This window comes from Salmo trutta, chromosome 5, assembly GCF_901001165.1.
Source record: "Salmo trutta chromosome 5, fSalTru1.1, whole genome shotgun sequence".
Classification (NCBI taxonomy): domain Eukaryota; kingdom Metazoa; phylum Chordata; class Actinopteri; order Salmoniformes; family Salmonidae; genus Salmo; species Salmo trutta.
The window spans coordinates 8,561,075-8,588,668 of NC_042961.1; the positions used below are offsets into that span (position 1 = coordinate 8,561,075).

The window sequence follows — 27,594 nt, forward strand, 5'->3', positions numbered from 1 at the left end:
CCTCTCTCACAGTAACACTCCAGATCTACCTGTAAGCTCTAGACCTCTCTCACAGTAACACTCCAGATCTACCTGTAGAAGCTACTAGACCTCTCTCACAGTAACACTCCAGATACTACCTGTAAGCTCTAGACCTCTCTCACAGTAACATCCAGATCTACCTGTAAGCTCTTGACCTCTCTCACAGTAACACTCCAGAGCTAGCTGTAAGCTCTAGACTCTCTCACAGTAACACTCCCAGATCTAGCTGTAAGCTCTAGACCTCTCTCACAGTAACATTCCAGATCTACCTGTAACTCTAGACCCTCTCTCACAGTAACACTCCAGATCTACCGTGTAAGCTCTAGACCTCTCTCACAGTAACACTACCAGATCTACCTGTAAGCTCTAACCCTCTCTCCACAGTAACACTCCAGATCTACCTGTAAGCTTTAGACCTCTCTCACAGTAACACTCCAGATCTACCTGTAAGCTCTAGACCTCTCTCACAGTAACACTCCAATCTACCTGTAAGACTCTAGACCTCTCTCACGTAACACTCCAGATCTACCTGTAAGCTCTAGACCTCTCCCACAGTAACACTCCAGATCTACCTGTAAGCTCTAGACCTCTCTCACAGTAACACTCCAGATCTAGCTGTAAGCTCTAGACCTCTCTCACAGTAACACTCCAGATCTACCTGTAAGCTCTAGACCTCTCTCACAGTAACACTCCAGATCTACCTGTAAGCTCTAGACCTCTCTCACAGTAACATTCCAGATCTACCTGTAAGCTCTAGACCTCTCTCACAGTAACACTCCAGATCTACCTGTAAGCTCTAGACCTCTCTCACAGTAACACTCCAGATCTACCTGTAAGCTCTAGACCTCTCTCACAGTAACACTCCAGATCTACCTGTAAGCTCTAGACCTCTCTCACAGTAAACACTCCAGATCTACCTGTAAGCTCTAGACCTCTCTCACAGTAACACTCCAGATCTACCTGTAAGCTCTAGACTCTCTCACAGTAACACTCCAGATCTCACAGTAAGCTCTAGACCTCTCCAGTAAACTCCCGATCTACCTGTAAGCTCTAGACCTCTCTCACAGTAACACTCCAGATCTACCTGAAGCTCTAGACCTCTCTCACCGTAACACTCCAGATCTACCTGTAAGCTCTAGACCTCTCTCACAGTAACACTCCAGATCTACCTGTAAGCTCTAGACCTCTCTCACAGTAACACTCCAGATCTACCTGTAAGCTCTAGACCTCTCTCACAGTAACACTCCAGATCTACCTGTAAGCTCTAGACCTCTCTCACAGTAACACTCCAGATCTACCTGTAGCTCTAGACCTCTCTCACAGTAACACTCCAGATCTACCTGTAAGCTCTAGACCTCTCTCACAGTAACACTCCAGATCTACCTGTAAGCTCTAGACCTCTCACAGTAACATCAACACCTGTAAGCTCTACCTCTCACAGTAACACTCCTACCTGTAAGCTCTAGACCTCTCTCACAGTAACACTCCAGATCTACGCGTGTAAGCTCTAGACCTCTCTCCAGTAACACTCCAGATCTACCTGTAAGCTCTAGACCTCTCTCACAGTAACACTCCAGATCTACCTGTAAGCTCTAGACCTCTCTCACAGTAACACTCCAGATCTACCTGTAAGCTCTAGACCTCTCTCACAGTAACACTCCAGATCTACCTGTAAGCTCTAGACCTCTCTCACAGTAACACTCCAGATCTACCTGTAAGCTCTAGAACCTCTCTCCAGTAACACTCCAGATCTACCTGTAAGCTCTAGACCTCTCTCACAGTAACACTCCAGATCTACCTGTAAGCTCTAGACCTCTCTCACAGTAAACACTCCAGATCTACCTGTAAGCTCTAGACCTCTCTCACAGTAACACTCCAGATCTACCTGTAAGCTCTAGACCTCTCTCACAGTAACACTCCAGATCTACCTGTTAAGCTTAGACCTCTCACATACACTCAGATCTACCTGTAAGCTCTAGACCTCTCTCACAGTAACACTCCAGATCTACCTGTAAGCTCTAGACCTCTCTCAACAGTAACACTCCAGATCTACCTGTAAGCTCTAGACCTCTCTCACAGTAACCACTCCAGATCTACCTGTAAGCTCTAGACCCTCTCTCACAGTAACACTCCAGATCTACCTGTAAGCTCTAGACCTCTCTCACAGTAACACTCCAGATCTACCTGTAAGCTCTAGACCTCTCTCACAGTAACACTCCAGATCTACCTGTAAGCTCTAGACCTCTCTCACAGTAACACTCCAGATCTACCTGACGCTCTAAGCCTCTCTCAGGACCCTCCAGTCTACCTGCAGCTCTAGACACTCTCACAGTAACATCTCAGATCACCTGTAAGCTCTAGACCTCTCTCACAGTAACACTCCAGATCTACCTGTAAGCTCTAGACCTCATCTCACAGTAACACTCCAGATCTACCTGTAAGCTCTAGACCTCTCTCACAGTAACATTCCAGATCTACCTGTAAGCTCTAGACCTCTCTCACAGTAACACGCCATATCTACCTGTAAGCTCTAGACCTCTCTCACAGTAACACTCCAGCAGATCTACCTGTAAGCTCTAGACTCTCTCACAGTAACACTCCAGATCTACCTGTAAGCTCTAACCTCTCTCACAGTAACACTCCAGATCTACCTGTAAGCTCTAGACTCTCTCACAGTAACACTCCAGATCTACCTGTAAGCTCTAGACCTCTCTCACAGTAACACTCCAGATCTACCTGTAAGCTCTAGACCTCTCTCACAGTAACACTCCAGATCTACCTGTAAGCTCTAGACCTCTCTCACAGTAACACTCCAGATCTACCTGTAAGCTCTAGACCTCTCTCACAGTAACACTCCAGATCTACCTGTAAGCTCTAGACCTCTCTCACAGTACACTCCAGATCTACCTGTAAGCTCTAGACCTCTCTCACAGTAACACTCCAGATCTACCTGTAAGCTCTAGACCTCTCTCACAGTAACACTCCAGATCTACCTGTAGCTCTAGACCTCTCTCACAGTAACACTCCAGATCTACCTGTAAGCTCTAGAACCTCTCTCACAGTAACACTCCAGATCTACCTGTAAGCTCTAGACCTCTCTCACAGTAACACATCCAGATCTACCTGTAAGCTCTAGACCCTCTCTCACAGTAACACTCCAGATCTACCTGTAAAGCTCTAGACCTCTCTCACAGTAACACTCCAGATCTACCTGTAAGCTCTAGACCTCTCTCACAGTAACACTCCAGATCTACCTGTAAGCTCTAGACCTCTCTCACAGTAACACTCCAGATCTACCTGTAAGCTCTAGACCTCTCTCACAGTAACACTCCAGATCTACCTGTAAGCTCTAGACCTCTCTCACAGTACACGCCAGATCTACCTGTAAGCTCTAGACCTCTCTCACAGTAACACTCCAGATCTACCTGTAAGCTCTAGACCTCTCTCACAGTAACACTCCAGATCTACCTGTAAGCTCTAGACCTCTCTTACAGGAACACTCAAGATCTACCTGTAAGCTCTAGACCTCTCTACAGTAAACACTCCAGATCTACCTGTAAGCTCTAGACCTCTCTCACAGTACACTCCAGATCTACCTGTAAGCTCTAGACCTCTCTCACAGTAACACTCCAGATCTACCTTAAGCTCTAGACTCTCTCACAGTAACACTCCAGATCTAACTGTAAGCTCTAGACCTCTCTCACAGTAACACTCCAGATCTACCTGTAAGCTCTAGACCTCTCTCACAGTAACACTACCAGATCTACCTGTAAGCTCTAGGACCTCTCTCACAGTAAACACTCCAGATCTACCTGTAGCTCGGGTTCTGTACCATCTCTCAACAGTAACACTCCAGATCTACCTGTAAAGCTCTAGACCTCTCTCACAGTAACACTCCCATATCTACCTGTAAGCTCTAGCCCGCTCCTCACAGTAACACTCCAGATCTACCTGTAAGCTCTAGACCTCTCTCACAGTAACACTCCAGATCTACCTGTAAGCTCTAGACCTCTCTCACAGTAAACACTCCAGATCTAGCTGTAAGCTCTAGCCCTCTCTCCAGTAACACTCCAGATCTACCTGTTAAGTCTCTAGACCTCTCTCCAACAGTAAACACTCCAGATCTACCTGTAAGCATCTAGACCGTCTGCTCACAGTAACACTCCAGATCTACCTGTAAGCTCTAGACCTCTCTCACAGTAACATAGTCTACATGTAAGCTCTAGGATAACATCCAGATCTACCTGTAAGCTCTAGAACTCTCTCACAGTAAACACTCAGATCCTACCTGTAAGCTCTAGACCTCTCTCACAGTAACACTCCAGATCTAGCTGTAAGCTCTAGACCTCTCTCACAGTAACACTCCAGATCTACCTGTAAGCTCTAGACCTCTCTCACAGTAACACTCCAGATCTACCTGTAAGCTCTAGACCTCTCTCACAGTAACACTCCAGATCTACCTGTAAGCTCTAGACCTCTCTCACAGTAACACTCCAGATCTACCTGTAAGCTCTAGACCTCTCTCACAGTAACACTCCAGATCTACCTGTAAGCTCTAGACCTCTCTCACAGTAACACTCCAGATCTACCTGTAAGCTCTAGACCTCTCTCACAGTAACACTCCAGATCTACCTGTAAGCTCTAGACCTCTCACAGTACACTCCGATCTAGCTGTAAGCTCTCACAGTAACACTCCAGATCTACCTGTAAGCTCTAGACCTCTCTCACAGTAACACTCCAGATCTACCTGTAAGCTCTAGACCTCACTCACAGTAACACTCCAGATCTACCTGTAAGCTCTAGACCTCTCTCACAGTAACACTCCAGATCTACCTGTAAGCTCTAGACCACCTCACAGTAACACTCCAGATCTACCTGTAAGCTCTAGACCTCTCTCACAGTAACACTCCAGATCTACCTGTAAGCTCTAGACCTCTCTCACAGTAACACTCCAGATCTACCTGTAAGCTCTAGACCTCTCTCACAGTAACACTCCAGATCTACCTGTAAGCTCTAGACCTCTCTCACAGTAACACTCCAGATCTACCTGTAAGCTCTAGACCTCTCTCACAGTAACACTCCAGATCTACCTGTAAGCTCTAGACCTCTCTCACAGTAACACTCCAGATCTACCTGTAAGCTCTAGACCTCTCTCACAGTAACACTCCAGATCTACCTGTAAGCTCTAGACCTCTCTCACAGTAACACTCCAGATCTACCTGTAAGCTCTAGACCTCTCTCACAGTAACACTCCAGATCTACCTGTAAGCTCTAGACCTCTCTCACAGTAACACTCCAGATCTACCTGTAAGCTCTAGACCTCTCTCACAGTAACACTCCAGATCTACCTGTAAGCTCTAGACCTCTCTCACAGTAACACTCCAGATCTACCTGTAAGCTCTAGACCTCTCTCACAGTAACACTCCAGATCTACCTGTAAGCTCTAGACCTCTCTCACAGTAACACTCCATATCTACCTGTAAGCTCTAGACCTCTCTCACAGTAACATTCCAGATCTACCTGTAAGCTCTTGACCTCTCTCACAGTAACACTCCAGATCTAGCTGTAAGCTCTAGACCTCTCTCACAGTAACACTCCAGATCTACCTGTAAGCTCTAGACCTCTCTCACAGTAACACTCCAGATCTACCTGTAAGCTCTAGACCTCTCTCACAGTAACACTCCAGATCTACCTGTAAGCTCTAGACCTCTCTCACAGTAACACTCCAGATCTACCTGTAAGCTCTAGACCTCTCTCACAGTAACACTCCAGATCTACCTGTAAGCTCTAGACCTCTCTCACAGTAACACTCCAGATCTACCTGTAAGCTCTAGACCTCTCTCACAGTAACACTCCAGATCTACCTGTAAGCTCTAGACCTCTCTCACAGTAACACTCCAGATCTACCTGTAAGCTCTAGACCTCTCTCACAGTAACACTCCAGATCTACCTGTAAGCTCTAGACCTCTCTCACAGTAACACTCCAGATCTACCTGTAAGCTCTAGAAACTCGCCTCACAGCAACCTAACCATTTGATCATTTGCTCCTTTTCCCGTTGTGCAGTTGTACATTTACTCATTGATGTCTGTTTCATTCACAGCAAGAGCCATTCAATGGTCAGAACAGCAACTTCTCTGGTGGTGTATACTCATATAGTCAAGGCAATGGGGTATGTGCCCTCTCCTTTGTTAATCTTTGTCTAAGCAAATGGAACTTCCAACAGAGTTATTTGAATTCTCTATCTCTCATGATTTTTTAATAACACGTATCACTCTTCCTCCTCTCTCTTTCACCCTCGCTTCCTCTCCCTCTCCTTTCCTCTCTCCCCTTCCCCTCCCTCCTCCCCACTCTTTGCAGGCCCCCAGGCCAGGTAACTACCCCCACTCCCCGGTGCCTGGTAATCCCACACCTCCCATGACCCCTGGAAGCAGTATGCCTCCGTACCTCTCGCCCAACCCGGATGTCAAGCCGCCGTTCCCGCCAGACATGAAACCAAATATGACAGCGCTTCCACCTCCCAGTGAGTAATTACACTGGATCATCCACACACAAACACAGGAATTAATAAATGTACACTACATGACCAAAAGTATGTGGACACCTGCTTGTTGAACATCTCATTCCCCCTTTGCTGCTATAACAGCCTCCACTCTTTTGGGAAGGCTTTTCACTAGATTATGGAACATTGCTGTGGGGACTTGCTTCCATTCAGCCACAAGAGCAATAGTCAGGTCTGGCACTGATGTTGGGAAATTAGGCCTGGCTTGCAGTCCGCATTCCAATTCATCCCAAAGGTGTTCGCTGGGGTTGGGGTCAGGGCTCTGTGCAGGCCAGCCAAGTTCTTCCACACCGATCTCAACAAACCATTTCTGTATGGACCTCGCTTTGTGCATGGGGCATTGTCATGCTGAAAGAGGAAAGGGCCTTCTCCAAACTGTTGCCACAAAGTTGGAAGCACAGAATCGTCTAGAATGTCATCGTATGCTGTAGCGTTAAGATTTTTCTTCACGGGAACTGAGGGGCCTATCCCGAACCATGACAAACAGCTCCAGACAATTGTTCCTCCTCCACCAAACTTTACAGTTGGCACTATGTATTGGGGAAGGTAGCGTTCTCCTGGAACACACCAAACCTAGATTCGTCTGTCGGACTGCCCGATGGTGAAGCGTGATTCATCATTCCAGAGAATGCGTTTCCACTGCTCCAGAGCCCAATGGCGGCGATGACCCATTCCATAAAGTTCCAGACGGACAGTTTTTGTGCTGACATTGCTTCCAGAGGCAGTTTGGAACTCGGTAGTGAGTGTTGCAACCGAGGACAGACAATTTTTATGCACTACGCTGTTTTGTGAGTTTGTGTGGCCTACCACTTCGCGGTTGAGCCGTTGTTGCTCCTAGACGTTTCCACTTCATAGTAACAGCACTTACAGTGGACCGGGGCAGCTCTGGCAGGGCTTAAATTTGACCAACTGACAACTTCTCCCTCAACGTGAGCAAGAGAAAGGAGCTGATCGTGGACTACATGGAAAGAAGGACCGAACACGCCCCCATTCACATCGACAGGGCTGTAGTGGAGCAGGTTGAGAATTTCAAGTTCCTTGGTGTCCACATCACCAACAAACTATCATGATCCAAACACACCAAGACAGTCGTGAAGAGGGCACGACAACACCTTTTCCCCTTCAGGAGAGTGAAAAGATTTGGCATGGGTCCTCTGGTCCTCAAAAGGTTCTACAGCTGCACCATCGAGAGCATCCTGACCAGTTGCATCACTGCCTGGTATGGCAACAGCTCGGCATCCGACCATAAGGCGCTGCAGAGGGTGGTGTGTACGGCCCAGTACATCACTGGGGCCAAGCTTCCTGCCACTCAGGACCTACAGTGGGGGAAAAAAGTATTTGATCCCCTGCTGATTTTGTACGTTTGCCCACTGACAAAGAAAGGATCAGTCTATAATTTTAATGGTAGGTTTATTTGAACAGTGAGAGACAGAATAACAACAAAAATATCCATAAAAACACATGTCAAAAATGTTATAAATTGATTTGCATTTTAATGAGGGAAATAAGTATTTGACCCCCTCTCAATCAGAAAAATGTCTGGCTCCCAGGTGTCTTTTATACAGGTAACGAGCTGAGATTAGGAGCACACTCTTAAAGGGAGTGCTCCTAACCGCAGCTTGTTACCTGTAAAAAAGACACCTGTCCACAGAAGCAATCAATCAATTAATCAGATTCCAAACTCTCCACCATGGCCAAGACCAAAGAGCTCTCCAAGGATGTCAGGGACAAGATTGTAGACCTACACAGGACTGGAATGGGCTACAAAACCATCGCTAAGCAGCTTGGTGAGAAGGTGACAACATTTGGTGCGATTATTCGCAAATGGAAGAAACACAAAAGAACTGTCAATATCCCTCGGCCTGGGGCTCCATGCAAGATCTCACCTCGTGGAGTTGCAATGGTCATGAGAACGGTGAGGAATCAGCCCAGAACTACACGGGAGGATCTTGTCAATGATCTCAAGGCACCTGGGACCATAGTCACCAACAAAACAATTGGTAACACACTACGCCGTGAAGGACTGAAATCCTGCAGCGCCCGCAAGGTCCCCCTGCCCAAGAATACATATACATGCCTGTCTGAAGTTTGCCAATGAACATCTGAATGATTCAGAGGACAACTGGTGAAAGTGTTGTGGTCAGATGAGACCAAAATGGAGCTCTTTGGCATCAACTCAACTCGCCGTGTTTGGAGGAGGAGGAATGCTGCCTATGACCCCAAGAACACCATCTCCACCATCAAACATGGAGGTGGAAACATTATGCTTTGGAGGTGTTTTTCTGCTAAGGGGACAGGACAACTTCACCGCATCAAAGGGACGATGGACGGGGCCATGTACCGTCAAATCTTGGGTGAGAACCTCCTTCCCTCAGCCAGGGCATTGAAAATGGGTCGTGGATGGGTATTCCAGCATGACAATGACCCAAAACACACGGCCAAGGCAACAAAGGAGTGGCTCAAGAAGAAGCACATTAAGGTCCTGGAGTGGCCTAGCCAGTCTCCAGACCTTAATCCCATAGGAAATCTGTGGAGGGAGCTGAAGGTTTGAGTTGCCAAACGTCAGCCTCGAAACCTTAATGACTTGGAGAAGATCTGCAAAGAGGAGTGGGACAAAATCCCTTCTGAGATGTGTACAAACCTGGTGGCCAACTACAAGAAACGTCTGACCTCTGTGTTTGCCAACAAGGGTTTTGCCACCAAGTACTAAGTCATGTTTTGCAGAGGGGTCAAATACTTATTTCCCTCATTAAAATGCAAATCATTTTATAACATTTTTGACATGCGTTTTTTTTCTGGATTTTTTTGTTGTTATTCTGTCTCTCACTGTTCAAATAAATCTACCATTAAAATGATAGACTGATCATTTCTTTGTAAGTGGGCAAACGTACAAATCAGCAGGGGATCAAATACTTTTTTCCCCCACTGTATATACTAGGCGGTGTCAGAGGAAGGCCCCAAAAATGGTCAAAGACTCCAGTCACCCAAGTTATAGACTGTTCTCTCTACTACCGAACGGCAAGCGGTACCGGAGTGCCAAGTCTAGGTCCAAAAGGCTCCTTAACTGCTTCTACCCCCAAGCCATAAAACTGCTGAACAACTAATCAAATGGCCACCCAGACTATTTACATTGACCCCCCCCCCCCCCCGTTTATTATCCATGCGTAGTCACTTTACCCCTACCTACATGACTTGGTACTGGTACCCCCTGTATATAGCCTTGTTATTTTATTGTGTTACTTTTTATTTATTTTTATACTTTAGTTTATTTAGTAAATATTTTCTTAACTCTATTTCTTGAACTGCATTGTTGGTTAAGGGCTTGTAAGTAAGCATTTCACGGTAAGTTCTACACCTGTTGTATTCAGCGCATTTTACACAATATTTGATTTGATACAATTTGATTTGTTGGAAAGGTGGCATCCTATGATGGTGCCACGTTGAAAGTCACTGAGCTCTTCAGTACGGGCCATTCTACTGACAATGTTTGTCTATGGAGATTATATGGCTGTGCTTGATTTTATACACCTGTCAGCAATGGTGTGGCTGAAGTAGCCGAATCCACTCATTTGAAGGGGTGTCCACATACTTTTGTATATATTTTGTGTGTGTGTGTGTGTGTGTGTGTGTGTGTGTGTGTGTGTGTGTGTGTGTGTGTGTGTGTGTGTGTGTGTGTGTGTGTGTGTGAGTGAATGTACAGTATGGAATTATGCATACACACACACACACACACACACACACACACACACACACACACACACACACACACACACACACACACACACACACACACACACACACACACAGCAGAGCTATTCCATGCTGTCAGTAGCTCTTTAGATACCTGTGGCTGAAAATACAACAAAGCCTGTCCAACAAGTATTAGCAGGACATTGATGTTTCTATTTCCATTTCATGAGATACAGAACAAAGCCACTGAGACACGACTAGTCCACTACATCACCAGGGTTAGGTTCAATTCCTATTCAATTCAGGAAGTACAATGAAACTACACTTCAAATTCTCTTCAATGCTTTTTAAGTGGGAACATTTGGAATTGGAATTTGGTTTACTTTCTGAAATGAAATGGAATTGAGCCCAACCCCGATCACTACTACATGCTGCCCTGATACATGGCTGTTGTTGACTCCTATAGTATCCAACCATAGGAATGTACGTGTTAGTCAGGGTAATACCAGCCAGTGATATCCTGGTGCCCCAGCCACTGTCTACTGTATGTGTGACTGTTAATCAACCAGTATACAACTCTAACCCCACCACCACAGATACCACAGATACATTTAAACGGAAAGCTGACGTCCTATCTTCCTGTCCTGTCTCTCCGCTCCAATCAGCCAATCCCAACGAGGAGCTGCGGTTGACCTTCCCGGTCCGGGACGGCGTGGTATTGGAACCTTTCCGGTTGGAACACAACCTCGCCGTCAGTAATCACGTCTACCACCTGCGACCGTCGGTACATCAGACCCTCATGTGGAGGTGAGATATGGAGAGACAGACACACACACACACACATTCGACCGTCCATGGAGTTGAGACTCAAGTCTTATTCTTTTTCTGTACCTCTACAAATGTTCGTCCTCTAATAGAATGGCCTATCCATGGCAACCATGATGTTAACATTCCCTGGACAATATTGACCAATTGCAGCAGGCTCACACACAGTGAGGTTCTTGGTAGTCTTAACCAAATCTACTTTGAAACTAAGGTATCCACAGTGAGGTTCTTGGTGGTCTTAACCAAATCTACTTTGAAACTAAAGTATCCACAGTGAGGTTCTTGGTGGTCTTAACCAAATCTACTTTGAAACTAAAGTATCCACAGTGAGGTTCTTGGTGGTCTTAACCAAATCTACTTTGAAACTAAAGTATCCACCTCACACACATGGTTATGGACTTAAAACAATAAGACACCTGTACCATGTCAGATATAGAGTTGAAATGTATTCCATTTTTAGTTTGAATCCCAATAGTACACTTTATATACATCACAGAAGACTGAAATATAATTAAACTGTTTGACATAGAAACACTGGATTTTCACTGTTTTAAATTTGTGTTTTATTTATGAATTATGACATTGTGCAAAATATGAATAACAAAGAGGGAGCTTTTGGTCATTGACTGCAGGAAAGGGCTACAGAACTTTCAACCAAGCTTATTACCAACCCTTGACCAACTGAATCAGGTGTGCTAGTGCTGGGCTGGAACAAAACTGTACAGTCCTGGCTGGGTGTCCATGAGGAGTGGATTCGGGAAAACTATTTTGTATTTGGCTATATTGACCACTGCCCTTTGCTCTTTGACCCCACTAGGTCAGACCTGGAGCTGCAGTTCAAGTGTTACCACCACGAGGACCGACAGATGAACACCAACTGGCCTGCCTCCGTCCAGGTCAGCACACACACACACACACACACACACACACACATACTCATGCACACACATGGTCACACGTGTACACACGCACAAACTGTCCTTCTTCCTTCCAGGTCAGTGTCAACGCCACGCCCCTGACCATCGAGCGAGGCGACAACAAGACGTCCCACAAACCCTTACACCTGAAGCAAGTGTGCCAGCCCGGCAGAAACACCATCCAGATCACCGTCACTGCCTGCTGCTGTGTGAGTACACCATCCAATGGAACATGCAGAACAATGGATACAAGGGATATGTTAAATAACATTTGGCTTAATGTTTTAAACTCTTTGTAACTACCCCTGTTGCGTATACACTTGGCAGTGGTTATTCACTGGTTATTTAGTTGAATTTCTGTTATATGGCCGGTCAACATTGCGATGCTGTGATTGGTTGAGACACCTCTGTGCTGTGATGTGAACAGAAGGTGTAGAAGCTAACACACTATAGTAGAACTACTGCTGTCTGTAGAGAATTCACTGTTCGTAACCCACTCTTTATTTAGGTCTCTGTGTCTTCATGTATTTTCTCTATGTGCAGTCGCACCTGTTTGTGCTGCAGCTGGTCCACAGGCCTTCAGTCCGCTCCGTCCTGCAAGGGCTCCTGAAGAAGAGACTCCTGCCTGCAGAACACTGCATCACCAAGAGTATGTTACTATTGCTATACTACTGTTGTAGCATTTACCCTGTTTAACTGTAACTCTGACTCCCGCCTGCAGAACACTGCATCACCAAGAGTATGTTACTATTGCTATACTACTGTTGTAGCATTTACCCTGTTTAACTGTAACTCTGACTCCCGCCTGCAGAACACTGCATCACCAAGAGTATGTTACTATTGCTATACTGTACTATACCACTACTATACTATACTACCTTTACATCAATCTTTTGTGCAAGAATATGCCATCAGTCAAATCTAATCAAATTTAATTAGTCACATGCACCGAATACAACAGGTGTAGACCTTACAGTGAAATGCTTACTGACGAGCCCCTGACCAACAATGCAGTTTAAAAAATACGAATATGAATAAGAAATAAAAGGAACAAGTAATTAAAGAGCAGCAGTAAAATAACAATAGCGAGACTATATACAGGGGGTACCGGTACAGAGTCAATGTGCGGGGGCACCGGTTAGTCGAGGTAAATCTCTCTCTCTTTCCCCCCTCCACCCCCTCTCTCGCCTTCCTTTCCCCTCCCTCCCTCCTTCCCACCCACCCCTCCCTCCCTCTCTCCCTACCTCCCTCTTTTACCCTCCCTCACTCCCTCCCTCCAGTTAAGAGGAACTTCAGCAGCGTAGTGGCCTTGTCGGGTAACACCAGTCTAAACGGGGAGGACGGCGTTGAGCAGACCGCCATCAAAGTCTCCCTCAAATGCCCAATCACCTTCAGGCGCATCCAGCTGCCCGCCAGAGGGCATGACTGCAAACATGTACAGGTAGGATGGCAGGAAAGGGTATGTTTTTTATACACACATTACCTACATTATAGGGCGGCAGGTAGCCTAGCGGTTAAGAGCGTTGGGACAGTAAACGAAAGGTTGCTGGTTTGAACCCCCAAGCCGTCTAAGTGAACAATCTGTCAATGTGCCCTTGAGCAAGGCACTTAACCCTAACTGTAAGTCTCTCTGGATAAGAGCATCTGCTAAATGACTATCATGTAAATGGAGTATATTATACAAGGGACACGGGTTTCCGCTGACTATGTGCCTAGACCAGGAAAAATGCTAGGTCCTTATAGCACAAGTTGTTCGATGAACTACGCTAATGTGATGAGTAAACTTGCCTGAGACCTGAAGACTCACGTTAGCTCCCAGAGCTAATGCTTAGGCTTTAGCTCAGTGGGCTAACCAGGTCTTGAAGCAATACACCTGACAGATCATACAATATATCCCCTGTTTAGGAAATACATGATTCTGATGTGTTTTGTCTTCCAGTGTTTTGATCTGGAGTGGTATCTGCAGCTGAACTGTGAGAGGGGGACGTGGAGGTGTCCTGTGTGCAAGTATGTGGTGACCATTTCCAAACTATGTTTTGTCAATAAAGTTATGTCTCCTCTTTGAATGAGTTAAAATAATGCCTTTCTCTTTCTCTCGCTCTCTCTCTTTCTCTCGCTCTCTCTTGCCCCCCTCCATCTCTCTCCCTCCCCCATCTCTCTCCCTCCCCCTCCATCTCTCTCTTGTCCCCCCTCCATCTCGCCCCCCATCTCTCTCCCCCTCCATCTCTCTCCCCATCATCTCTCTCTCCTCCCCTCCATCTCTCTCCCTCCCCCTCCATCTCTCCCCCCTTCTATCTCTCTCCCCCTTCCATCTCTCTCCCTCCCTCCCCCTCCATCTCTCACCCTCCCTCCCCTTCCATCTCTCTCCCTCCCTCCCCCTCCATCTCCCTCCCCCTCCATCTCTTTCCCCCCTCCATCTCTCTCCCTCCCCCTCCATCTCTCCCTCCCCCTCCATCTTTCCCTCCCCCTCCATCTCTCCCCCTCCATCTCTCTCTCCCCCTCCATCTCTCTCCCTCCCCCTCCATCTCTCTCCCTCCCCCTCCATCTCTTTCCCCCATCTCTCTCTCTCTCTCTCTCCCCTCCACTCTCCCTCCCTCTCTCTCCCCTCTCCCTCCTTCCTTCCTCCCTCTCCCCTCTCCTTCCTCCCCCTCCTCTCCCCTCCCCTCCCCTCTCCTTCTTCCACTCCTCTCTCTCGCTCCCCTTCCTCCCTCCCTCCTTTCTCTTTCTCATCGCAGTAAAACTGCATTGTTAGAGGGTTTAGAGGTGGACCAGTACATGTGGGGAATCCTCAACGCCATTCAGAAGTATGTATGATTCTTCTTTATTACTAATAATAGTTATTGTTATTATTATTATTATTAACCTTCAGTGCTTCATGTTATTTTCCAGTATTCCCACTAGTATTTCTATAGTGTCTAGGACCATAAATATTCCCTTCTTCAACCTGCAGTGCTTAAATGTTATTTTCCACTATTCCCAATATTACTACCATACTGGACTTTTCCACTTCCTCCGTAATATCGGACTGTATAAAAATGTCCCCTTCCTCTTCCCGTAGTTCGGAGTTTGAGGAGGTGACCATTGACCCATCGTGTAGCTGGCGGCCGGTGCCCATCAAGTCTGACCTCCATATCAAAGAAGACCCTGATGGACCGCTGGCCAAACGCTTCAAGACCATGAGCCCCTCCCAAATGACCATGCCCAATGTCATGGAGATGATCGCCCAGCTGGGCCCTGGCCCCTCCCATTACCCATCAGGCCCTGCTCAGCACGGGGGAGGCGGCACCGGGGGAAACCCAGGGGAGTACGGTGGCCCCAGAGGCCCAGGTAAAGACCATTTTCAGAATTCAGATATTGCATTTACATTTTAAATGTTTGTTATTTAGTAGACACTCTTATCCAGAGCAACTACAGTCATACTAAGGTAGGTAAAACAACTTAAGAAATCTCTCCCCTTATTTGTGTTTTTTTTGTGCTGCTAGGCAACAATTACCACGGCCACGGGAACTTTGACTTCCCCCATGGTAACCCCTCAGGCGGGGGAGGAGGAGGAGGGGGTGGAGGTGGACTGAGAGGGGGAGGAGGATCCCCCATGAGTGACTTTATCCACCCCCCTCAGCTGTCCCACCTCCCAGACATTCCTGTGGTTCTCCTATCCCAGGACAAGCCCCTCAGCCACGGCATCAACGACCCCGTAAGTCTCCTACACCTCCACCACCAACCACCAGGGCTCACACCAGAGTTGTTGAAAATCCTCATAGAAAAAGTCAAATACCCACATCCAAACATTTCCCAGGTGCAGGGTCCAAAAAGTGTCGTATGAAAGGAGTAGTAATAGTTGCACACTGTTGTAAATCATCTGGTATAGGTTGTTGGAATGTTTGTAAGGCCTGTCAAAGAAAAGCACTGATCTGGATCACGTTAGCTTTGGCATTGTGCACAGCGTGTCTTGGCAGTCTTTCTCATGTCACCCTCTGCATGTCAGCTTCGAGCTTACTTTAAACCACACTCCTTTCTCTGTCTCCCTCGTTCTCTCCATCCCTCCTTCCCTATCTCTCTCCCTCCATATCTCCCTATCTCTCTCTCTCCTCAGATGTCTCATCCTTCCACCACTGATCAGCACCATAATTCCATGCAACAGCAGAGCGCACACATGCCTCCTCACCCCAACAGCCAGTCGTTACATCACGGTGGCAGCCAATCAGGCCAGTCGTTACATCACAGTGGCAGCCAATCAGGGCAGTCGTTACATCACAGCAACCAGTCGTTGCAGCCCCCTCGCCAGCAGGCCCCAACTCCCCAACAGCAGCAAGGCCAGAACAGCCGCCCACATGGCGATTTGAACTTTAACCACTCGTCCTCGGGCATCGAAGTTCAAATTAGTGGTGACATGCCTGAGCCCTCCCTAGATGTAAGTGTGACATCATTGTGACATCGTGCTTACGGATGCCACGTCTGCTAAACCTTATCTCATTGTTAGTGCAACCCGGGATCCTTGGGACGGCCGTACCCTAAATCCTAACCATAACCCTTACCTAACCTTAACCCTATTCTTAACCCTTACACATAACCATTTTACATTTCAACTTCAATGGGGTAAGGTCAGAGTTGGGACGTCGCAAGGATTCTGGATAGCAAGGACCCTTCTCTCATTGCCTAACTATGGTTTGATGGGAAAAGTCCACTGCTACAGTATGTTGATGCCGTTAGTTGTTTAAATAGACTCTTTGGATAGAAGTGAGAAGTCTAATGACAATGCGTATCTCTTCCCTTATATTTTTCTCTCTCTCCATCTCTCCCTCTCTCGCTCCATCTCCCTCTCTCAAACACTTTCTCACTCTCTCTCTCGCTCTCTCTCTCTTTCACTCTTTCTCTCTCGCTGTCTCTCTTCCTCTCTCTCTCTCCCTCCCTCCCTCCCTCCCTCCCTCCCTCCCTCCCTCCCTCCCTCTTCCTCTCTTTCCCTCCCTCTCTCTCTCTTTCTCTCTCTCTCTCTCTACAGCTGCTTCCAGAGCTGGCCAACCCAGACGAGCTCCTGTCCTATCTGGATCCTCCAGACCTCCCCTCCAACAGCAACGATGACCTCCTCTCCCTCTTCGAGAACAATTAACCTTTCACCTCCCTCCCCCCTCGAGCCAAACCCAAACCTCCTCTACAGACAGACACACACACCACAGGGTGTGTCCAACCAGCTGGACTCTCCATAGAGTCCATAGACACACCGTTGTCCTCATATGGACTGGTAGTGGGGACATCGTCAAGTGTCTCACACACACACACACACACACACAAAGACGTGTAGGTGGCATAGGAGCAACGCTGAGGTCATCTGTCAGAACATGAGGTGATGATGAGGATGACAGGGAGTGGACACGGTGTGTGACAGAGTTAGGAAACAGGAAATGCACTCATGACCTCACTTCCTCTTCCTCACACACACTCTTCCTCGTGTAAAGACTCTTTACACTGCTCCGCTGCGGAGCTCCTCCGGCCGACAACATCGACGGCCATGTCGGCTGTCTAGCCCTTCAGTGATATTTTATCTCTTGTCTTTTCCAACTTAAACTGTGCAGCTAATAATCACGTTCTATGTGTATGACGTCACACAGGCTGAACTCTCTGTGTGAGCTTTTAGGGTAAAGTGTTGTAGCATTTTGTATCGTCCTTATTTCCCCCTTATACAAAAAAAGGAAAAAAATACATGACTAGGAAAGAAAAGTCATCTTCTTGTCCTAGCCAGTGTTTATATCTATCCTCTTTTGACGTGTGTTCTTCCAAGCCCTGACCCCCTGAGACCACAGCCTTTAACCCCTGACCTTTGACATACAGTGTGTTCTTATAACCTCTGACCTTTAGCTCATAGTGTGTATTTCCAATGGGACGTCCGTCATCACTGGGTACGTACCATCCAGTCTAACTGAAGCACAACCGACAGTGGGTCACACCACACCACATGGCAGGCAGAGCACTGAGAGGAGAGACCAAGGCCTGTGGATGAGGATCCTAACCCAGCTAGCTAGCTAGCCCACCCAGTCTACATAAGAATCAGCACTGTTAACTCTATTCAGTTTGTCTATCGCCCCCCTCCAATGTTGTTCAAGTTGATCTTCCCTGGTGTTACAGTACAATGCCATATCGGACAGTGCGCTATGCAAAAATAAGTTTTACAAAAACATTTGTTTTGGCTCAGAATGATGGAGAAGTGTGTGTGTGTGTGTGTGTGTGTGTGTGTGTGTGTGTGTGTGTGTGTGTGTGTGTGTGTGTGTGTGTGTGTGTGTGTGTGTGTGTGTGTGTGTGTGTGTGTGTGTGTGTGTGTGTGTGTGCGTGCGTGCGTGCGTGCGCGCGCGCAAGAGAAAGAGTGAGGATGAGAGTGATAGAAAAAGAGAAGTAAAGAGTCCGTCCCTATTTAGTCTATCATAGAGACACAGCTAGTGTTGCAAAAGATAGTCGGCCATTCTAATAGAGCCAGATCCCTCTTTACCGGGAGTCTTCCTCTGTTCTACAGGCCTGCACTTGCTCCTGTAACCATACTGTGTGGTGTTAAGAAGTGCATGCGTGCCAATGGCCTCTGTTCTAGATTAGCCAGAAACATTCTAGCCATTGCATTGTTTTATCATGATTTTATTTGACATTTTCTTGCAAAGGAATGATTTTGGCTAATGGTAATGTATTGTCCAGCTTTTTTCTTTTCATGTTTGTTTCATTTCTACTGTTCATTGGAAAATGGCCATGCGTGATGCATCACCAAAGTTATCCTACAGTTGGTAGGAGTTAGCTTGGACATCTACTATAATGTAAGAATAATATGGTCTAAGGCACTGCATCTCAGTGCTAGAGGCGTCACTACAGACCCTGGTTAGATTCCGGGGTGTATCACAACCGTCCGTGATTTGGAGTATCATAGGGCGGCTCACAATTGGCCCAGCGTCTTCCGGGTTTGGCCGGGGTAGGCCGTCATTGTAAATAAGAATTTGTTCTTAACTGACTTGCCTAGTTAAATAAAGGTTAAAAAATACATCAAAACCATACACTTAGGGAGCCCATCAAAAAGTGTTCTGAACAGATGTGTGGTTGCACTGCATTTCCTATGTCTTGTTACTGTTAAACTGTATTTTGTAAACTTTTGTTCAAAAGGAAGTACATCACACATGATCCCACAATGGTTTATAAAGACAATACTTTAAAATGGTTGCCATCCTGACAATATATGCTTTAAAAATGTTTGCTAATGTATTGGGGAAAAGTGGAGGAAAGTGACTTGAACCTCTATCATTTTTGTTTAAGTCAAGTCTAAATTGTAATACCCTCTGGAATTGAATGTGAGTTATTTTTTATTTTTGTGAATCCTGTTTTGTACGACACAAGATCATCATGCGTAAAATTCTATCCTCGTAGCATTTTTGATATTGTTCTCCTATTTTAAGTTATTTTCTGTAATTATTCAGTGACTGTGAGAATAATCATAATTTGGTTTACTTCAGATCATGTAGGCTACTAAATGAAATTGAAGACTTCTCAATCGGTGGATATTTTTAGGACTTAAGAATGATCCCCAACGCTGGTTGAATCACCTGAACACAACTGACCCTACGATATTTTAGTCTGTCTGTCTGTCTGTCTGTCTGTCTGTCTGTCTGTCTGTCTGTCTGTCTGTCTGTCTGTCTGTCTGTCTGTCTGTGTCTATGTCTGTTTGTTGAAGACAATGCACTGCCACAGTGAGGTATTTTAACTCCCCTGCCCTGTCTATCTGTAGATCTGTGTAGACATGATGCTGAAGTCTGGTCTATCAACATTACTCTCGATACGCCTTGTCCGAGGTTCAGGCTCCACACCAAACTGTAGATCTACAGTCAATGGACACATGTGGAGTGTGTTAGTTAGAGGGTGCAATGTATTTTCATTTAAAGAAAATGGGAGATGTGATCCCCTGCCCTCTGTATTCTGTCACTAAAATGCAGGAATAGGGGCTGGAGGGTCTCTGATGGATGCATGTACATAGTGTAAATGACAGATAGAGATACATTAACTTACAGAAATGTAGACATTTTCTCCACACGGGGCAATGATGCGCATTGTGTATTTAGAATTTGTAAAGTTTGCATCCTCCTGTCAGAAGAGACTGTTGAATTGTGGGAAATGGAGTTGTGTTTGATAGTCTGTACAGCCCTCTGTCTCCAACCACATGTTCATTCATGTAAGATACTTTATCTACTTCTCAAACATGGGGGTGTTGGAAAAGGAGAAAAAAAAGAAACCTTTGTTTCCCTTTGTGTAAAACTTCTGTGTATTTCTCTATTACTTGTGTACTTTATAAAGGTGCTACTACAACAACATAATAAAGATAATTTTGAGGAATAAATCGGGACGTGGGAACCACGAGTGGTTCCTAAAGATTGTTGATACCAAATTTACAGTTTGTACAATTTTGGCAAATTTACAGTTTTTACACAATTAGGCAAAAAAATATTACTTCCAAGGTACAATCTGAAGTGATTGGCACACCAAGTGCCAGTTGTCTTTTTTGTTTTGTACATTCTGTGTACAGTCATTTCATATTCTAAACTGGTCAGAAAAAAATGAATTGTGATTTTTAGTCTTGCAAAACTGTATGTAGTTAGATGACGTGACATCCTAATATTTATCTAATAAATATGTATTCAGATGAAACTCGTGATCTTGGTTTTCTAATACATCATAAGTTCTATGCCCTATGTAACTTTAACCGCATTAAATGCATCATCAACCACCAGACAATATCACAGTGGAGAATGCTGGGTCTATCAAGACCAACTGACAGTCAAGTCAGTATAAAGACCCTTTATAACAATATGATAGTTATATAATAAGGCTCTCACAAGCAAAACACACATTACATGCATGCACTGTTTGAAATGACCCTAAAAAGGAAGAGGCTGTTTATAACACAGTCATTTAACTCGTCAAATCAAATGTATTTATATAGCCCTTCTTACATCAGCTGATATCTCAAAGTGCTGTACAGAAACCCAGCCTAAAACCCCAAACAGCAAGCAATGCAGGTGTAGAAGCACAGTGGCTAGGAAAAACTCCCTAGAAAGGCCAAAACCGAGGAAGAAACCTAGAGAGGAACCAGGCGATGAAGGGTGGCTAGTCCTCTTCTGGCTGTGCCGGGTGGAGATTATATCATAACATGGCCAAGATGTTCAAATGTTCATAAATGACCAGCATGGTCAAATAATAATAATCACAGTAGTTGTCGAGGGTGCAACGGGTCAGCACCTCAGGAGTAAATGTCAGTTGGCTTTTCATAGCCGATCATTGAGAGTATCTCTACCGCTCCTGCTGTCTCTGGAGAGTTGAAAACAGCAGGTCTGGGACAGGTAGCACGTCCGGTGAACAGGTAAGGGTTCCATAGCCACAGGCAGAACAGTTGAAACTGGAGCAGCAGCACGGCCAGGTGGACTGGGGACAGCAAGGAGTCATCAGACCAGGTAGTCCTGAGGCATGGTCCTAGGGCTCAGGTCCTCCGAAAGAGAGAGAGAAATAATTAGAGAGAGCATACTTAAATTCACACAGGACACCGGATAAGACAGGAGAAATACTCCAGATATAACAGACTGAATCTAGCCCCCCGACACATAAACTACTGCAGCATAAATACTGAAGTCTGATGCAGACTGAGACAGGAGGGGTCAGGAGACACTGTGGCCCCATCCGATGATAGCCCTGGACAGGGCCAAACAGGCAGTATATAACCCCACCCACTTTGCCAAAGCACAGCCCCCACACCACTAGAGGGATATCTTTTAAACACCAATGTACCATCCTGAGACAAGGCTGAGTATAGCCCACAAAGATCTCCGCCATGGCACAACCCAAGAGGGGGGGGGGGGGGCGCCAACCCAGACAGGAAGACCACGTCAGTGACTCAACCCACTCAAGTGACGCACCCCTCCTAGGGACGGCATGTATAAGCCCTGTATAAACTGAAGGGGGGTGGGGGGATTATCTATGATATAACATTGTTTTAAGGTCAGACCAAGGTTCATTTTATTTTTAAGACCCCTTGAAGTATAAAAAAAATGTATAAAACATTTATTTGACATGCATCTAGCTTAAACGGATGGAATTTGATGGGGATTGTTTTGTTATGCTAATTAGATGTATATATCGGGGCTTTGATGGGGAGCGGAATAAGACATTCTGATAATTACAATGAAAATACTATTTAATATTGTAGACAGAAATGTATTAATTATTTTCATGAACTAGCAGCGGTCTAAGTCACTGCATCTCAGTGCTAGAGGCGTCACTACAGACAACCTGGTTCGAATCCAGGCTGTATCACAACCGGCCGTGATTGTGTCCCATTGGGCGGCGCACATTTGGCCCAGTGTCGTCCTGGTTTGATCGGAACAATAAGAATTTGTTCTTAACTGACTTGCCTAGTTAAATAACGTTTAAATAAAAATACAAATCTGTTTATGTTCACAACGTCATCATTCTGTGTCGCTGTTGGGGTCTTAGAGACGTCATGTGTACACACACCCCCATCCTCAGAACTTCATGTTGACAACTATGCAAAGATGTTGCAAATGAAAAATCGTATCAAATATTGCTCTTTGGCAATTGCTGCGACCAGATTGTTTTCGTCTGGACCCGTCAAGAACCCAGTCGTGTATTTTGACATCGCAGCTGACAACGAACCTCTGGGACGAATCATCATAGAGGTAGCTTGCTAACTAACGTAGCTAGCTAGCGTAGATGCGGACCCGTAGCAAGCTAAATCTGCCATTAGGCAGCAAACGTTAGCTAAGTTAGCTACACAAAATAACAGTAAAAAGGCAGATACACATACCTACATAGAATAACGCTATTTTCTGCACAAATTGACGGTTCATTTTACGGCATGTCCAGCAGAGCTTGCTTAGCTAGTTAAAATCGTTAGCTAGCTAGATAGGTAGCCATGCTTAGTTGTAGTAGCTAAGCCCATTCATTTGCAGTTGGTTTTAGCTACAGTCACACCCCTCTTTCTGCTCAAAGGTTAATGAGCTGATTGGGTTGTTGATAAGATTGCTAGCTACGCTTGCTAAATGGCTAGTGTGTTCAACCAAGCATGTTCATGTAGAGAAAAGTTATCCAGTTAGCTTCTAGCAATAAAGGCTATTATCTAACTAGCTGGCTATCAATACATTGTTTAGCCATAGATAACGACAGACTAGAAATAATCATGGGAGCCAATCAATACATTAAACCTGCTTATCTACCTAACTAACCTGACATTGTCCTTTATTTACATTTTATTACAGTTGAATGCAGCTGCTGTGCCCAAAACAGCAGGTAAACATTGATTTGTGTTCTATAGAAATAGCCACTCAATGAGACTTACCTGAACAATGACAACAAATAAAATAGTGCACTGTATAACCTTACATTGTGTTTTACTTAGTAGTGAATTGATGTTGTTGTTTTCTGACAGAGAACTTTAGAGCATTGTGCACTGGGGAACATGGCTTTGGTTACAAAGGATCAGTGTTCCACAGAGTGATTCCTGAGTTCATGTGTCAGGTACTGTAGCCGGGCTTACCTTATCATAGAGCAGGGTTTCCCAAACTCGGTCCTGGGATCTTTCAAGGGTGCACATGTTTGTTTTTGCCCGAGCACTGCTCACTCAGCTGATTCAAATAATCAACGCTTGATGATGAGTTAACTATTTGAATCAGTTGTGTAGTGCTAGTGCGAAAACCAAAACGTGCACCCATGGAAGACCCCAGGACTGAGTTTAGGAAACCTTGTCATAGAGAAACCTCTATTTCTATGTAAACAGTCTTGTTTGGCCATAGATCTGTGTTATATCAGTGTAACAACCTGTACAATATTATGTATATGCTAATATGTAACTATGCTGTAACAGACTAACATTAGAAAGGACATGCAGTTATGGAGTACAATAGGCTATCACTTTGACACTCTGTGTTCTGCAACAATTTTAATATTTTGGTCCCTCATTGAAATTGAATGTATCTCTACTGTAGCGACCCTGTGTTTATAAGCTCTGATATCGACTCTGCCACTGCAGAATGCTTTTGTGGCACAAGCGATGGCGCACAGGACTACGGGCCAGAAGGTTGAGGGTTTGCTGACCACTCCAGACAAGCTCACTCTCCCTGCCTGTTTCATTACACTGGTGTCAGACGTGATCGGACCTTGCCCCACAGATGTGCTAGGCCGGTGAGCGCGTTCCTGTAAGGTGTCGTCCTGTTAAGGCTAGCCCGAGGACATGCTCTTTGAAAGGAGGGAGTAGTGTAGTGATCCAGGGCTTTTGGCCAGAAAGTTGAGGGTTTACCAACCACTGCAGACAAGCTCACTCTTCCTGCCTGTTTCATTACACTACTATAAGTGGACAGCCCTTATGAAGGTTGCATTTATTTACAATGTTGTGTGGTGTTGTCTTAAAGTAAGAGCACTAACTCACTCTCTGCCCTCAGGGAGGAGATTTCACGCATCACAACGGGACTGGAGGCAAGTCCATATACGGGACCAAGTTCAAAGACGAGAACTTCAAACTGAAACACACTGGGCCAGGTATGTTGGATCACTAAACCAGCGAATTCCTCTGTCTGTCTGACCTCTGTTCCCTTAATCACACTTTAGGGCCAAACTGAGCTGTACGGGGCTGAGCTGTACGGGGTGAGCTGTACCGGGCTGAGCTGTACCGGGCTGATCTAAACTGGGCTGATCTAAACTGGGCTGAGCTGTACTGGGCTGAGCTGTACTGGGCTAGCCTGGTTATGCATCCACCGTTGTTGTTGGAACCATGCTGGATAAATTAGGGGGAAAATGTAATAGAAGACAGTACACTATGGTTAGTTGACCCTAGTGTGTAAAACATGCGTTGAAGAGTTGTTGTAGGCGCTCCACTAGATGGCGTTATTGACTACACAGACAGGTTATTTCAATACGGTACAAATGACCTACTTTCCAAGCAAGTCAACATCCCATCTAGCATACATATTTTTCTTTTACTAAACCTTAACCCCATGTTGATAAATGGACACTTCTTCAGCTCAGGGTGTGTTCTCTTGCATAATGACAACCTGGAAATAGACCTTTACCCAATCCAGATGTGTTCTAGCTGCTGCTCTATGCCCTGCAGCCAGTTTACCCCACAGTGTTCCTATCGATTTATTATGTTAGAGGACTTGATCCACAGAAATAAAGTTTTGAGAAATGGAAGCCTTGATAGTCATGTTGTGTATATACACTGAACAAAAATATAAACGCAACATGTAAAGTGTTTCTCCCATGTTTCATGAGCTGAAATACAAAAAAAATCCCAGACATTTTTAATATGCACAAAAAGCTTATTTCACTCAAATGTTGTGCACAAATTTGTTTATATCCCTGTTAGTGAGAATTTCTCCTTTGCCAAGATAATCGGTCCACCGGACAGGTGTGGCATATCAAGAAGCTGATTAAACAGCATGATATTTACACAGGTGCACCTTGTGCTGAGGACAATAAAAGGCCACTTTAAAATGTGCAGTTTTGTCACACAACAGAATGCCACAGATGTCTCAAGTTTTGAGGGAGTGTGCAATTGGCACTCTGACTGCAGGAATGTCCACCAGAGCTGTTGCCAGGGAATGTATTGTTAATTTCTCTACCATAAGCTGCCTCCAATGTCGTTTTAGAGAATTTGGTAGCACGTCCAACCAGCCTCACAACCGCAGACCATGTGTAACCACGCCAGCCCTCCACATCCAGCTTCTTCACCTGTGGGATCATCTGAGGGATTGTCGGGGGGTGCTGAGGAGTATTTCTGTCTGTAATAGAGCCCTTTTGTGGAGAAAAACTCATTCTGATTGGCTGGGCCTGGCTCCCCAGTGGGTGGTTATTTTGCCCTCACAGACTCACCCATGACTGCTCCCCTTCCCAGTTATGAAAAATCCATTAATTTGGGCCTAATTAATTTATTGAAATTGACTGCTTTCCTTATATGAACTGTAACTCAGTAAAATCGTTGAAATTGTACAAATTACCTCGACTAACCTGTACCCCGCACATTGACTCGGCACCGGTACCCCCGTATATAGCCTCGTTATTGTTATTTTATTGTGTTAGTTATTATAATCTATTTTTTATTTAGTAAATATTTTCTTAACTCTATTTATTGAACTGCATTGTTGGTTAAGGGCTTGTAACTAAGCATTTCACGGTTGTATTCGGCACATGTGACATACAATTTGTTTTGATGTTGCGTTTTATATTTTTGTTCAGTATACAATTGACAATGTACATAAATTAACTGGTACTATACTGCAAGCTCTGATGTTTCCATTGTTTTAGGTATCTTATCCATGGCAAATTCAGGGGCGAACACAAACGGTTCTCAGTTCTTCATCTGCACAGTTAAAACTGAATGGTAGGTTATGTTTTAGACACAGGTTAGACACACAGTTATGTTTTAGAATAATTTCCATTTTGGTCAGCTTCACTGGTGACTGCATCTTTCTCTCTCCCTCTTAGGTTGAATGATAAACACGTGGTCTTTGGTCAGGTGAAGGAGGGCATGGAGGTAGTCTTCAAGATGGAATCCTTTGGTTGTCATGACGGTGGTGTGGTAAAGAAAATTGCCATCACGGACTGTGGGGAGATCAAGTAAAACATACAGACAGACAGGTTGGAGAAGGTCACTATGGACAACGACTCTTGGAAACGTCCAATTTTGTAAAAGTGTTTTAGCTCTTCTGTTTTCCTCACCCAATTAAAGAATGACAACCACAAATACACCAGCTGTCTCTCATACATGTAGTCTCTTGTCAGCTGTCTCTCATACATGTAGTCTCTTGTCAGCTGTCTCTCATACATGTAGTCTCTTGTCAGCTGTCTCTCATACATGTAGTCTCTTGTCAGCTGTCTCTCATACATGTAGTCTCTTGTCAGCTGTCTCTCATACATCTAATCTCATTGTCTTTGGACAATGTGTTCTCCCTTCACACACACACTTACTCTATAGCATTTATACTGTCTGTACTCATGACAACTTCTCATGTTCATAGCCTGTGCTTTATACATTCAAGAGTTGTTGTATGGAGAGGTTTGGAGTAATTCAACACTGGTACTAAGATACCTCTGAAATGGGTGCTTTTTATTCTAGATGTCACTAATATTTTTCTAAAGAAAATAATCTATAATCTATTTAAGGCATGTATGATGGACCCGACACCTATAGAATGTATAAAATAATGTTGTACATTTACTGCCAAATAAATCTATGTTTTTAGATTTTACTCTGTTGCTCATTGTGTCCTGCATGCCACCCTCACTAATTATTCCTGCTTTTAAGACTTCCTGGTACGGATCCCATGTCTTTTTTTAGACAGCCAGACCTCCACACAACTTCCTGTCCTTCAGAGCAGGATGTGACATCATACATTTGGCTTCTATTTGTCCATGAATCCCCCTATACTGGGATATCAACTGGTTCATCTCACTTGGCTAGGAACAAAGCTGTAAAGGTCAATTTACTGGAAATAAGGTACACTTACTGGAATTAAACGCTAAGATTTCTACAGTAGAAGTGCTTTGACTATTTGTGTTTT

General features: G+C 45.1%; 2 protein-coding genes across 11 annotated transcripts in view; both read left to right on the top strand.

The window, feature by feature from the left end:
- The window catches only part of LOC115193601 (zinc finger MIZ domain-containing protein 1), a 217,052-nt gene extending 198,660 nt beyond the window's left edge, over positions 1 to 18,392 (top strand). For 9 of the 10 annotated variants that reach the window (XM_029752404.1, XM_029752405.1, XM_029752403.1 and 6 more), the window contains 13 exons: positions 6,123 to 6,191; positions 6,380 to 6,542; positions 10,868 to 11,078; positions 11,914 to 11,992; positions 12,091 to 12,222; positions 12,557 to 12,662; positions 13,294 to 13,454; positions 13,953 to 14,020; positions 14,749 to 14,817; positions 15,072 to 15,340; positions 15,496 to 15,707; positions 16,107 to 16,424; positions 17,013 to 18,392. In XM_029752404.1, coding sequence (XP_029608264.1) covers positions 6,123 to 6,191; positions 6,380 to 6,542; positions 10,868 to 11,078; positions 11,914 to 11,992; positions 12,091 to 12,222; positions 12,557 to 12,662; positions 13,294 to 13,454; positions 13,953 to 14,020; positions 14,749 to 14,817; positions 15,072 to 15,340; positions 15,496 to 15,707; positions 16,107 to 16,424; positions 17,013 to 17,120 — 1,965 coding nt within the window. In that variant the 3' untranslated portion in view covers positions 17,121 to 18,392. The remainder of the gene's footprint in view (positions 1 to 6,122; positions 6,192 to 6,379; positions 6,543 to 10,867; positions 11,079 to 11,913; positions 11,993 to 12,090; positions 12,223 to 12,556; positions 12,663 to 13,293; positions 13,455 to 13,952; positions 14,021 to 14,748; positions 14,818 to 15,071; positions 15,341 to 15,495; positions 15,708 to 16,106; positions 16,425 to 17,012) is intronic. The other variant, XM_029752408.1, reaches the window with a different exon arrangement.
- Positions 18,393 to 22,504: 4,112 nt separating this feature from the next.
- ppifa (peptidylprolyl isomerase Fa) lies at positions 22,505 to 27,282 on the top strand. The gene is made up of 6 exons (XM_029752427.1): positions 22,505 to 22,719; positions 23,299 to 23,329; positions 23,469 to 23,557; positions 24,478 to 24,574; positions 26,339 to 26,414; positions 26,519 to 27,282. The coding sequence occupies exons 1-6, from the start codon at positions 22,576 to 22,578 to the stop codon at positions 26,652 to 26,654; spliced, it is 573 nt and encodes a 190-aa protein (XP_029608287.1). The 5' UTR covers positions 22,505 to 22,575; the 3' UTR covers positions 26,655 to 27,282.
- Positions 27,283 to 27,594: the final 312 nt, after the last annotated feature.

Excerpts from the sequence above, each read along its gene's own strand:
- ppifa (XM_029752427.1), top strand. The coding sequence starts at position 22,576 with ATGTTGCAAATGAAAAATCGTATCAAATATTGCTCTTTGGCAATTGCT. Across the intron at positions 24,575-26,338 it reads ACTGAAACACACTGGGCCAG|GTATCTTATCCATGGCAAAT; the intron begins GTATGTTGGATC and ends CCATTGTTTTAG. Across the intron at positions 26,415-26,518 it reads TGCACAGTTAAAACTGAATG|GTTGAATGATAAACACGTGG; the intron begins GTAGGTTATGTT and ends TCTCCCTCTTAG.